Source organism: Temnothorax curvispinosus, unplaced genomic scaffold, assembly GCF_003070985.1.
Source record: "Temnothorax curvispinosus isolate PA1 unplaced genomic scaffold, ASM307098v1 QBEX01016763.1, whole genome shotgun sequence".
Lineage (NCBI taxonomy): Eukaryota > Metazoa > Arthropoda > Insecta > Hymenoptera > Formicidae > Temnothorax > Temnothorax curvispinosus.
The window spans coordinates 175,921-190,511 of record NW_020226543.1 but is presented as its reverse complement, the minus strand read 5'-3'; the positions used below and the strand labels follow the sequence as shown (position 1 = coordinate 190,511).

The 14,591-nt window shown below is 41.7% G+C and overlaps 1 protein-coding gene across 2 annotated transcripts in view; it reads right to left on the bottom strand.

Annotated features, from left to right (window-relative positions):
- LOC112466945 (zinc finger protein rotund-like) overlaps positions 1–14,591 on the bottom strand; it is a 162,770-nt gene that overhangs the window by 100,370 nt on the left and 47,809 nt on the right. The window contains exons 1-2 of one of the 2 annotated variants that reach the window (XM_025035309.1): positions 11,831–12,390; positions 7,962–8,213 (exon numbers count right to left, since the gene is read on the bottom strand). In XM_025035309.1, coding sequence (XP_024891077.1) covers positions 7,962–8,213; positions 11,831–12,166 — 588 coding nt within the window. In that variant the 5' untranslated portion in view covers positions 12,167–12,390. Of the gene's footprint in view, positions 1–7,961; positions 8,214–11,830; positions 12,391–14,591 lie in introns of those variants that run through there. The other variant, XM_025035310.1, reaches the window with a different exon arrangement.

Below are 14,591 nucleotides of genomic sequence, written 5' to 3'. Positions count from 1 at the left end.
CTCTTCCCCTCTCTTTCTCTCTCTACATTTTACATATAATATATTTAGTTAATCTTATAAATATATATTTCGTTCTTTTTTACGCTAATCATCAATCAAAGATGCGAAAATAAAATCTGGTGACCCTAGTTGACCTGTTTACTGCAGGAGCAAGCCAAATCGCATTGATTCTGTTAAATGCAGATTGAGGATAAATTTAATGAAATATTTATTTTAATCTTTTTTTAATGGCACTATCTATACGAATCGGTATTTTCGTATTCATTTAAAAGACTAATAATGTTTCGTATGCACTTGCAATTAGATACGAAATTGACTTGATTGCAACGTTCAATGAAAGACTGTTGATTTTATAGCTTGAATAGATAAAGAATGACAGTGATCAATATTTTACAAGTAACTCTTTCAGCTAGATGTAATATTCATCTCATAAAAAATACTGCGATTTTTCATTCTCTCGTCTCTTTTTCCCACGGCTTAGATCTTTCGTCGGTGCAACAACTTCTTTTAAAATCCGTCAAATATAAAAAAAAGATGGCGATAACATAGATGGCTGCAGCTCCTGAAGCTCGATATTTCTTCAAAATTTTTTCTTTCTTTGTGCTCTCTATCTTTCTTTCCTTTCTGTTACTCCGTTCTGCCGGGTCAAATATCGATTCCGATATTTCCACTCGATCTTTCATCCTCCACTTTTAAATCTCTGGACGACGACTTTTGCAACATTCTCCGCGCTCCTTTCTCTTCGCTAACCCTTTCGGGACGAACGTGGTGTATAAACTACGTGAAACCATGCGGTTTTATATCCGTCCTTAAAGGATTAACAGACAATCCATAAAGAATGAGAAGTGTAAAAACTCGAGTAACGTTTGATCCGCGAAGCGAACGTAGGCGCGATATTCGCAAAACTCATCCTTTGTGGTCGAACTTTCTCAACACATCCGACACCTGATCGAAACTTTTTCCGAATCTCTCGCGGTAGCTGAAAGATTTCTTTTTTCTCGCAAAATTTAATCGCGATAAGAAGAAAGTGCTTGAAAGTTTAATTGAACAACTTCAAATTGCTTGCTTTTGATTATAATTTCTCTCAATATACATATATTCGCTCAAGCAATGGTAATTAATTAGCGTAAACATTTTCTCGGCATTTATTCGATCAAGCTTTTATCAAATTAAACAATGCTTTTATTTCAGATTTATACATAATCTTCCATAACTGTGAATATGTAATACGTATATGGAATGTGCTATAAGATCATCGCGTTATCTTTCAATAACAAATTGTATTTTGTATGGTGCAAATCAAATCGATTTTTCATTAGCAAACATTTGACACAACTCACTTAAATATTATATATTTAATTATATATTTAATATTATATATTATATATTTAACTCACTTAAATATTATATGTTTGAAATTATGACGTTCGTGTCTCTTTCTTTTCTCTCTGACATATTAAACTTCAAAAATGCAAGTAGATAATAACATCATCTTTCTTGATTAATATCAGATTAAACTTTTATCTTAAACTTTTAACTTGAACTTTTTAACACATATTTAATTCAGAGTTTAATTGCCGAGATTATATTGATGATTAAGCCAACCCGACAGGACATTAAATATTTTCTAAGAAAAGTTTGTCTTATAATTCTATCAAAAGTTATAAATCCAATTTTTTTAAAATTGGAAAAAATTCAACCTGGAGTTCGACTTGACAATTGAAAATTGTCGCGTGAACGATTTCCCGGGATGTAAATTTTTTTTCAACCATCACGATCGATATCACGTAAAACGCGACGTAAAACGCGATGGTGTCTGCTAGTCGTCATTAAAAAACACGTGGCCCTTCGAAAACACTGGCCCCTCTGTTTCTTCGCGGCGCCCTTTGCTCCGCGCGTTACTTTTGAAGAGACGACGATGCGCGACGTATTAATTGCCTCCTTTTAGTATCCCATGCTATCCATGTACGTATGGGCCATTCATCTCAGACGCGCAATACGGGATAAACCGATTTCTTAATCGCGCAAGGCGGATAATTCGTCACTTGTTGGCAACGTCAATCGTAGGCGACTATTAATAGCACATGAAATCCGTGAAAAAAACTAACTCAATAATTCTTTCTGCGAATAGATCGCGGTTAGCTTACCGAGTAAATAAATTCAATCCTGGAGATAATAAATATTTGACGAGTAAGTTAATTTTCATTGAAAACTAAAAATGTTACGTACAAAAATATATATTAGACTTTATATTATATATATATATATATATATTTATTTAAAGTTGAATTATAAAATTGAATTATTTAATTGAATATATCATCTCATACGAAACGAGAGACACTTCTGTTTATATTACTATATAAATAAGTTTCAATACTTTCTAAATTTTCTTTAGTCTGGAAAATAACTATATTAAATTATTAACTCTTCTTTCATATATATATGTATAGAATAATTTAAAAAAATATGTGGGTGAGTTTTTACTAAAAGCTAAGTGTAAAAACTAAAGGAAATGAAGAAAATAAAAAATTTACTAGACGAGAGATATTTAAACAGAGGCAACGCTTCAATTATTTCGTATGTGATCTATTCGATTAATTAAATTCGATTTTATAGTTCAACTTCAATGCAATTTTTAAGTTACTTTTAATCTGTAAAACAAAAATACGCGAACATGTTAAAATAAACGACGGCTATCGCGTCTGCCGAACGCTTCGGCCCGGTGTGGCTCGTTTCGTGCCCGAAAGATGCAAGGAAAATCTCGAAAATCCTCACCTGTCGCTGCGGCGCGGATCAACGAGGTACGAAAGCGGATAATTATGATCGATGACGAGAACGAGGATCTCCCTTAAGCGCGGCTCCCAGGGCCACGGTCACGTACGCGACTTACGACGGTGCTCTCTCAGTACGTACGTCCGCTTCTCGTACCTGATGATCTCTCCCCCCCCCCTCTCCCATCAAGAACGTCCCGCGCGCGGTTCCCATATCACCGATGCAGAAATTCAAATTCGCTGTCATTAATAAAAATTAAAGAGACATCAAGAGCTGGTCTACTAGACCGGGTCACCCGAACACGTCTCCTCGACCGTCTCCCGTACGTGTCGGTGCGTGTATATGTGCGTTTTTCGGGGTGCAGCCGCGCGTTGTTGTAGGGATCGACGGGGCTCACGGGCCGGCCACTTTTATCTTACCTGCCACGGCACAATAGCGTGAGACTATAGGCCCTTTGTTACACGGCATTCACGATGATCTGCATACGCGCCTCTACGGTACACAGCCTAGGGCGGCCACCCCGTGCTCCGCGTCGAAAAACTATATGTGGTTTTTTCATCCGAATCGGTTCCGGCAGAGCGCGGGCACCCGACGCCGATGCTCGCGTCTTCTTCGCCGGAAGCTGCACCCGACGCTGTTTTTTCTCCTGCCCTGATAGAACGGGTGCTAATTTTTTTTTCCTTAACCCTTTAACGGTGCACCCTCGCGGAAAACGGTACATTCTCGCGATGGATTCTTAGTCACGTCTCTCGGGGCACGGTCCTCTAAAAAAAAAGTCGCCGCCGCGATTTTCGTGCTGCCGGTCTTTTACTGTTAGTTCAAGACGTAATCGTAACGTGTTGGAAATATCTCAACGAAAAAAGTTAATAAACGTTTTTACTTCTCGCCACTTTCTGATTACATTAACTCTTTCAGAAATATATGAGTCTTAATATACTTCTACAATGATTGTTATAGACAACAATAATTATAATAATTATTTGTTGCAACGTACAAGAGATTTATGAATTTATATATACATATATGAAATATTTAAAGAAATAAAAAAAAGATGCGCAAAGTATGTCATATACGTTAGAGTGAGATACAAATATAATTTTATAATAAAACAGTCATACGGACAATGCAAACTCATTGCGGGCTCCGACATAAAGCGCGATGAAGGGCTAAGAATCGCAGAAAACTGTTTCCACGTGGATGAGCAAGGATATAAACGGCGAACGGGAACGAGGAGAGGATCGGTACGCCGAAAACTACGGGAAAAGGACGGCCATAATTCTATCCTAGGCCCAAATGTTGTGACACCGCCGCCAAAAAGGACTCGGCGTAAGGCTGATACGTGACTACCGCTATCTTCGTTTCTATTATATAACCGAATGCAATATCCTCCGTGTCGTAAAGGGGTGGTTTTCAAGGAACTAGCGTTTGCCATCGATGACGCGGCAAATGCAAACTTAACTGACGGTAAGAAGTTTTCTGTGAGAACACGAAAAACTTTTGTGACACATGACACACTTGTTTTTAGACATGTACCATTCAGAACCGTTATGTGTGTAACATATTGTTTTTCGATCATTTTCACATAATAAGAGAATTACGCCTACAAGTAATAAAATGAAACTAAAAAAGCATAACTTTAATCATGAATAACTAAATACGAATTTTTTTTAGTTAATAAATAAAATGTTGATAATAATATTAGATTACGATAATTCTCGATTATAAAAATAATAATGCTATTCAACAAAAAGACGATCAGAAAAAATTGCACAAGAATTATTTGAAGAAATATCTTCTTCTCTACACGCATAAAATCTATTGTACGCATATTCTACGTGAAAGGGTTGCTAAAATACAGATATAAAAAATTGCAACGGAATATCGTTATGCGATGACGCGATATAAATTGCCTCATAGTGAAACTTTTACCGTTTTATTGCGTTCATTCAATGCGAGGTGAACGTTAGTCCCGTCGTTCTTTTTTTTTTCTCGTCGCGGCACGTTGCCCCAGAAATTCATTAGCCAATCGGCGACACGGCTTCGTCATCCGGAGGCATTCTGCGCGCGCGGAGATAGAAAAAAAAATCTTATTTCGACACCGGCCCCTTAACGAACGGTGGTCCCGGTATATCGAGACAATAAACCGTGCCTTACTTCTCCCCGCTCTTTTTTTTGTCTCTCGCCGAACGGAGACAAAAATCCCGTTGCGCGCACGATTTGCATGCCGGCTGTCGTTGCCGCGCCGAAGGTGCACATGCAGAAAAAGCTGATCGAAGAAGTAAAAAAATGCCGGCAGGGGTTGCGGGAACCATTATTTTAATTTTCGTACTGCTACCGTGTCGAGGGGACGAAAATGACGAGAGAGAGGGAAAGAAAGAAAGAGCGAGGGAGACGGAGAAAGAGGACGACCGGGGGACTTTCGTCGGGCGGGGAGAGGGGGGGGGGGCAAAGGTGAAGGATAGTTACGAAGGAGGGAAAAGAAAGGGATGGATGAGTCCTTCTTTGCATAATCTTCGTCAGGGGTGGTGTTCCGCGCGCGAAGCCGAGGACACTCTCGCGCAAAGAACGATTCCAGTTGCTGTTCTCCGAAGGCGGGCGAGAGGGGCACCGTGAGCGCGCGGCCAAAGGTGTTTTGCATTTCGCCGAATAAAACGATGCGGGACCCGCCGGATGAGACGACGCGCCCCTTCTTCGCCGTGAAGAAATTACCCTAAAGAACGCCTCTAAGCGTTTTAAGGGATTATGGTCGGGCAGGCGTAAAAAAGCCCGGAAAAAGGGTTGACCACCCGCTGGGCAAAACCGACGACAGATTACAACCTCCGAAAACGTGTTACCGATTTCGCACATGACACGCAGGCATCGCGCTAACATATATTGCGCTAGCGTTTTCTTCTCACTCTTTTCCAACCTCGGCCGACGGTTGTCGGTGGCGTGGACACTTCTTCAAAGGGCTACGATCTTTTTGCAATGATTCCAATAACTATTAGCTCATTTCTATTATGAATATTGAGAATTCTCGACATTTTCATTAGAATCTAACGGTTAGACTACGACCGATCCATCCGTTGATGGTCACGAGTCGTTCACCGAGATAACGCGATCATCCCTTCGTGGAACGCCAAAGGGTTGCGGCTCTTCCTCGCCCGTATGCATCGTATATGCAGATTGGCCGATTGTCTTGTACGCTCATTCTTTTTCTTCTCTCCCAAACTATCGCCCCCTCCCCTTCCGAGAACTTTCACGAGAACGGCGTTCCGTGAGAATGCCAGAGACATTAGCATGCCGCGGATTATTTAAATCGTCCCCCCGTTGTCGTAGTTCCTTGTTTTTTCCCGGGGCCTCCGCGATAGGCCCACGGCGTGGGTCTCTCTCGGTGGGCACCCATAACCATAGACAAAAACCGGGTGGGCTCTCAATGGAAGGAGAGACAGAGAGAGAAGGAGGGACAAAGAAAGAGAGAGGATAAACGAGGCCTCGGGATAACTCTTCCGCGTGCTGCAGGTTCTACGACCGATAAAGAGCGTCCTCGAGATGTCTGCCGCTTCTATTCACATTCAAATCCGGTCCTTTTCGCACCGTACGAAGATAGAAGGCGCACCCTAATTTCTTGTCTTAGAAAAACAAACGAGTCCTCTGTGATCGAGGCTTCTCTATGATCTCGCTTCGGTAATGGGAGCGCAATTATAATAATGCTGCGAATGCAGACTGTGCATAGAGTGACATAATTGCAGACGACGATCTCACCGAATGATCAAAGCGCGGGAAAAATGGGGTACAACATTTTAGAGATTATGTGTAAGCTTGAAAGATATTAAAATTTAAAAATCTCTCTTTTTCTTTTTTACTATTTAAAAATCATACTCTGATATTACGACTCGTTAATCCTCCCTCATAAATCGCGCCACAAATGAACTGCCACCTGATTAACGCAAGAAAAACGCCGCGTAACCACCACTATCGATTCAAATGAGCAACTACTTTTTTCCGTTATTCGTTCTCCTCTCTCTCATTCATTCCCTTTCGCGCGAATGCGCATACACGGTTTTTTTCCCTCTTCCCCGAAAGTCTTTTTTCGCGCTTCCGTCTATTTGTTTTCTTTCCTTTCTCTCTCTCTCTCTCTCTTTTTTTTATCTCGAGATGGAACCCGACGAAAGAACACCGCTATGTAAAGCGATCTTCAACCCTTTTTGGCGCCCTTTTTCGCCGTCGTTTTTCGAGTCGTTTGTATCCCATCCTGCACTTCTCACCCCCGTCGTTTCCATTTCGATTTTACTACTTCATCCCTTCCCGACTCTTTCACACTCATTGTCTCTTCCTCTCTTGACGGTCTCCTCTAATCCAGTCTCGTCTAAATTATGCAGGATTCTCGTCGCAGGAGATAGCACGCGGAAGGGTGAGGGAAAAAAAACAAAATCAAAACAGGGGTAGCGTATTCTATTCCGCTGACACCGCGCATTTAAAAAAAGAAAAAAAACGAAATGTCGTACGGGGAATTTTTTTCTACTATTTCCGAAGCTTTGGTGCCGTTGCACCGCTGCGCATTTAACGGTGTCTTTCTTTCAACCATATTTAATTCAAGCAACGTTCCTTCTACTCTTCCTTATTTCCTTTTAGGTCTCAGTAACCGTCTCTTTCTATTGAATTTTTTTTCACGTCGATCTTTTTTGTCACGACTGCAGCTTTCGTCGAATCCGCGAGAAATACAGAGGTTACAGAAAAATAAATTCAAAACTTTGTAGTACTTGTCAGATGTTAATACGATTTTTTAAGAAAAAGTTAAAGTGGAAAAAAGTGAAAAAATTTTTTTCCCTTTTCCTCATTGTAGCTATATCCCTGTTATTAGTCAATTATATTTATAATTATATTTTTGAATGCGATCTTTTTGCGGTACATTTTCTAACATAGAAAAAATTTCCTATATATTTACTATTGATCGACATTGTTCGCAATAAATAAAAATGTTTGCTTTTATATTTTACTGAAACTACTATTTTTGTAAGAATTACTGAGATTGTTCTATTCGATTATCAGCCGAGCAACGTCATCATAAATGGAAATGCTTATCATTGATAATGATTTAAAAAATATCTAATATTAAATGAAATATAAGTTTGAAATCGTTAGTGGCATTCCGACGTGGGTTTCCAGCATGAGAAATCTAGTGGGTGCAACAAGAGCGTACTCACGTCACTGGAAAGGCCATTGTTCCACGGGTAAGGCGGTTGAGGTGGGGATTGTTGTTGATGGTGAACACTGACGCCAGTGGCTGAGTGCGGATTGTGAATGTGCTCCGCCATAACACTGACCCAATGGGCCAGTCCACCGCCACCGGTGGTCGCAGGACCCGTACCACCTGTTCCGGTCCCACCCGTTCCTCCGCCACCTCCACCGCCGCCGCCGCCTTCTTCGCCACCCTCCGACCATGCAAATGAGTTTTTCTGTAAAAAAAAAATAAAAACAGAAACATTAATTGGTGAAAAGTCTACTACATGAATTCGACATTATTCGAATAGCGCGATTAATTTTGGATCTCTTGTTCTTTTGTAACAATGATATTTATCAAACGATCAAGTCTATTTCTCACAAAATGTGAGCCAGTAAACTGAACGTATGTAAAACGTTTCAATTTTTTTATTTTGACGTTTTTCTACGTCTCGAATTATTTATATCAATAAATGACTTATTTCTGTGCTACACACATGAATATTCGAAATTGTAAAAATAATTAACTTTGAAAGGAAATTTTGCGTGTCACATTTCCAGAAATGTGAAACTGCTCCAAAGTATAATTAATTAGGCAAGTCGGCTGCTTCGATTTGATAGAAGATCCTAGACCGGAGAAATCTTCCATGCATATTATATATCCACAGTGATTATTAAACTCGTTCATTCTTGTCTGTGACCGGCGAGGCAATATTAGGTATTCATGATTGAGTGCGCGAGAAGAGTCAGCCCATTAATAAATTGATCGATGAATCGGCTAGCATTAAGTCGGAAAATATACTTGACGTCAAAATATCTAAACTCTCTCTCTCTCTCTTTATATGGAAACACATTTCTAACTTAAATTATAATTTCCACGATACTAAATTAAGCGCCGCCAAGTACGCGATATAAGTACAAAAATTTATGTATATTATTAAATTCAATTGTCTACTTCGTTGTAATTATAGGTCTTCATTATATACATATACGTATTTTCTTCCTTCATCTATTAATTCTTTAATATCAAGCTAATGTTTGTCAAGAGAATTGGAAGAAATGTTCATAATTTAGAATTTAAGCTCTTACGAACACATTAACAGGGCACACAGCGTATATAGATTATTCTACACGTGTATAACAGCCAACAGGCACACATTTGTAAATTCGAGGGTAATTATACCGATCTCTTGCGGCGCTATCGACCGCAAGAGACGTCGTAAGAAATTCATAGCCCCAGACAAAGAAGAGAAAACATACGTCAGGCGATAGCCAATCGATACGTCGTCGAATGCAGGAGCGATGAGCAGCACGGCGGTTATAAAAGTAGATGCAACTGGAATCATCTTTTGCTACTGCTCTCGCGATTTTAATCCGCGATATCGGCTCCGAATTATCCGTTTCCGTTCGAACGGAAAATTTCGTATCATCGAATAAAATATTGCGTTGAAATCCAGTAATATTCATTAGCACCCGTTTTCCCATATATTAAATATGTGTAATCTCTCTTACAAGAGTACGAATGCCGTCCCGCTTGTCCTCGACGGATTAAAAGCGAGAATTTCTTGTAAAATATTTTTAAAATTCAATTACAATCGACTTTAAAGCAGCATTCGAGTTTTCGAGTAAGCAAAATACCCTCGGATATAAGCATATATACCTTCAGTCTTTTTTAATATTTATTACGACGTTCTACATTACATCTCCGTGTTCTGCTTAACGTTCTCCGTCTCTTTCCCTCCTTTTAAATCTCCAATAAAATATACATATTCATACTTTTTAAATGACCTCGGAATAATCGGGTTTTAATCCTACCGTCTCTCTTTTCTCGCGAAGTGAAATCTCGGCTCTCCGTGGCATAGCAAACTAATCGGGGTAAATCATTAATTAAGGGGGACTTTGGGATTGAAGTCGTTAATTGTTCGCGCAGCGGGTGCATCGTGAGAAAAACGTGTTACGAATCGCAAGCGTGATTATTAGTTTCTCGAATAGCCATCCCCCCCCAGAGCTTACCAGGGGTGTTATTTCTTAAGGGAGTCTCAAAGGGGAATGATGCGTTTCATTATTGTGACTAACTTAATTACACGTTTTCGGGCACGCAATACGAGGCCCGTGAAATTTTTCTCTCTTATAGGCCAAATATAAGCCCTCCAAATATCGTAAAATCCAGTTTGAGAGCTAGTTAATTTATGATTGGTTGACTGACAAAAAGTTTAGTGATCGATAGTATAAACGCGATAAAAACGATAATAAATGCGTTCGTTATCATTTTATCGTTGTGCCGTAAACCGAAAAAGTTTGGCTTTAGTTCACTTTTCCATACTGTTACAACAGTCAATTAAATCAACGAAATTTCTTTTCGTAATAATGAAAAGAATTTATACATTATGAGATTAGCCATCACAATAAAAAGCTACAATCCATAATGGAAATTCGTTGTCGTAAATAAATTGAGCGATTAAATAAAGAATTGATTCTCATGAAGGGTATTGCGAAACCGATAAACTCTGTACAATTGAAACGAAACAAGCACGCAGGTGCATGTTTATGGATTTAGGTCAGGAATCGCCGTAGCTTCGATTCTAAAGCGAGCCAAAACCATAATCGTGCCAAGAAAAGTTCCTCCACGGTTGCAACTCGGGCAAAAGCAAAAGGAAGCAACAGGAAATAGCCGATGGCGCGCTACTATTGCAGCAAATTAATAAATTATAACATAAATTATAACAGAAAAAAGTTCAAGTATTAATCAAGATACACCTTTAAAAAAATAATTAAATTTATATCTTTAAATTAACGAAGATATAAACAACCATTTGCAAATTATGTATTAGCCCTTAAACGCGAAGAAATAATAAATAACAATTACTGTTAATGATATTAAATGCTTAGTTAGTCGTTAAATAAAAAATTCATTTAACTAAGTCGCTTTAATCTCACATAGCCATTCTAACTTATTTCACTGGGTCGCCAAAAATTAAACGCTTCAATTAAACGTTTTTCTCTCTTGCGCACCGATCTCTTTTCCGGTCTTATCGCGTAAACAATCCGAACAAAATTAGCGATTATAAAACCATCGTAATCGGAAATCAAGGTAAACAATTCAGATGGAACACATCATCAAACCAATCGAGCCAAAACATATATCGGGGGAACTATCAAGAACACGGAGCATTATATGAACACACGAAATCTCGACTCGGCCTCGTGTTTTATGACCTCGTTACGCGAAAACTCGCCGCCGCTAACTATGCTCTAACTTTTTAACTGACAACTTATACCGGCGACAAGCGCCAGCCACGTTAGAACGCACTTATCTCGCAAACAGTTTCGCCGACCTGTCAACCGGCCTTTAACTCTTCACTAACTATCCTCACGATCCTTAGCGACATAGCGTCTACGTCCTCTCACTTGATACTTGGCGCTCCTCCACTTCCGCTTATATGCTCCTAATATACCGTGAGTACTATGCCCACGTGACGTTCGTTAAACCGCGCGCGTTGCAGTAACCTTTCAAGGAAAGCTCCAACGCTATTTTCCGTTCTAACGAATGACATTTTATCACTCAAGGCATATTTAGAAATAAAAGCAAGCACAAATATATCAACAAAGAATTATTGAATTATGTCTGAATTCATCACTTCGCTTTACCCTCCCCCACATGATATAACGTCTTCATTTTTTAATAAATCTAAATATGTATAAAATGGGGAAACTAATAATTTACATAGCACAACGCCAGCTGTCGTAAAAAGAAAAAAAAACTTTATGCTGCCAATGCAGCAGTAACAGAAATTTAACAACAGACAATACAACAACAATATAAAAAGATATTTTTCAGCGGATCGAGTCTAACCTCATCGTGATCTTCCCGATGAAGCGCTAAGTTTCTCGGAAAGGCGGGTACGCTGCTGACGGTCAAGCCCTTCAAGTCCTTTAACTCCTTCAGTGCACCGAGCGCGTTTAAGTTGTCCTTCAGGGATGCTAGATTGAAGTTAATCCCCTGCTCTTTGAAATTGAGATGCCTATTGAGCACGGTTTTGCCTAGCGCGCTCGCCAGCAGGCTGCTGTACAGCTCGTTGCGTAGGATAAACTTTCTTTCAGCACTGCTATCGTCCTTGATCGACACGTCGTTAGAGGAATCCGAGTCCACCTCGACGGAAGAGTTCGAGACGACACTCATCGTGGACATTTTAGCCGTTCTCGTTACACTGTGTTTCGACGCAGTGAAAAATATCTTTCTGGCCTCTCGAGAAATGCACGAAAAGTAGCCCGTTTTCTTTGGTCTCCTGCGAATCTCGCTTTTCGCCTCCCTTTATTTCAACGAAGGTAAGTTTCAAAATCGTAAGGACCTAGTAAAATACCTGTACATGTGTTCCTTGTATATGTATATAGGAATATATAATTAAATAGGTTCTTAAATTGTGTATATATATATATATTTATTTATTTGTTTGTTTGTTTATATATATATATTCCGTAATCCTTCTATTAATTTTATTTAGTTACTTCGTACTCGATTAAGAGGATAAAAACACCGCGCGGCGCGCGCGGTCTGTGAAATTGCTTCAAGAGCCCACGTGGCACATTAATGTACGATTAAAAACTGCTTAAAGAGCTGCAAGGTCGGCTTCCGAAGTCGAGCGTGTCCATCCGCAGGTTCCATGCTGTCTCCAAAAAAAAAAAAGAAGGATAGATTTCCTTCCGCGCACCGTGGCTCTGTGCGCGCGGGGCAGGATACAGGGGTAAACGTGTCTCGTCTTCGTACGCGCCTCGAGCCTCCTGGTTTTTTTTCTTTTTTATTGCCTGTTGGCGTAATCGGACGCCATAAGACACAAGTACGTTGCTTATTTATTCCACCTTCTCCCTCTCTCGTCTTGGCAGAGAAGGCGCTCTTCGCTGTTGTACAATTAACCCCTAGCGGTTATTTATTATACTATCACTATGATTGTTAGCGGACTAGTATCGAGGACTAAAGCGCGCTCCTTATCCTCCACCTGCTCTCTCCACCCGCCTTCGATCACACTCTCGTAATCTCTCGTCGTAATCCCGGTCGTAATCAATACGGCCGAGGAGGAGGTTTTCGTTTCCTTAGTGTATCTAAATTTATATTATTAGTGCGCGCCGTGTGCTTCATGACCGGCGCGAATTCGAAGGAAAAAGGACCGCGTTGCATTTAGGAACTTTTGCGCGCGCAGCTCATTACGCATGGCCGCGAGCTTTCTAATTGGCTGGTTAATTAGCGCGGGAGGCTCCATTCTCGTCGCAGACACGAGGTTTCGACGTGCGTCATCTCGGTGTCTTCTCTCTTCCGTTCTCTCTTTTTTTTCCTTCTCTCCCTCTTTCCGGCCTCCCTTACTCCCCTCTATAAATTCTCGCTCCCTTAATTTTCTAATCTTTGGGCTAAAACACGTGAAAAATAGGAACTTTGGTTGATCGTCTGGGATCTCTCCCGTTTTCGTGACATTAACATCGATGCTGCTTCCTCTTCGTTAAGACTTGTCCCTCAATGAGAACATGCAGCACCCTCCCCGAACTCGCCTTCCTCCACCTGGTCGGATCTCTCCGTCGCCAGGAAGAAGAGGAGGAAGAGGAAGCACTGAAAGAAGCAGAAACATCTTCCTCGGTGGCGCGAAGTGGCATCGAGTAACATCCCCTTAAGCCTCCGTTATTTCCGGCGGCGTCATCCTCGTGGCGGCGTATTCGTGGAACTCGTTCAGGAGGCCGCGCGGCCCCCCTCTCTTCATCATTGGCGTGAATGACGCGACTGTGTCGTCGAGCCGAGTGTGGCCGGTGGGCGCCGACGGGCCCTCGGTGCCCTCGCTCGGGCTCGGGCCCGATTCGACGGGCCCTACGGGGCCCCTCGTGAATCGCGAACGACGTTCAACTCGCTCGCATCGCTCGCTAGCCCGGTGGTGGGGGTAAACGCTCGGTCAGTCGTGCCCGAGCCTCGGTAGAGCGCGGATAATTTCTTCCTCCACGTTGCACGTACGTGTTTTCTTGTTGCTTTGTTAGACGTATACACGACGAGTGGCCTCGCGACGGCGGCCGCGCGACGTACACTCGCCGGTATAACCGTTCGCTTCCTTCCGCTTTCGCGGAACCGCGCGCTGCCTCGAGAAGGGGGTCGGCCTCTCGAATCCCAGTTTCTTATGTGAGCGCGACCGCGCGACTGGTTGATGCAGTCCGCGGCGGAGCATAAGGAAGCGGAAGCTCGGCGCTCTCTTTCTCCGTCCTTCTCTCCCTTTCTATCCTTCCTACTCCTACCGCCGTCTCCTTCCTCCTCGGTCTCTCTTTCTTGCACTTGAAGCCAAGGAAAGGCGCGCACGCTTCGCCGTAGCCGCCGGCGTCGTCGTCGACGTCGTCGTCGTCGTCGTCGTCATCGTCGTCGTCGTCGTCGTCGTCGTAGTAGCCTCCGTCTTTTACTTCCTTTTCTTCCCTCTACCCCTCTGCCTTCACACTCCCACTTGCCCTCTCCGTCTGTCTTATCCTCTTCTGTCCTCTCGCACTCCGTCGGTCTCGCGGACGCGCGGCGCCGCGGCGCGGTAAGAAGTGGTAGATGAACGTAAGAAGGAGAAAGAAACAGAAGGAATAAGAAAAAGAAAGAAAGTACGCGA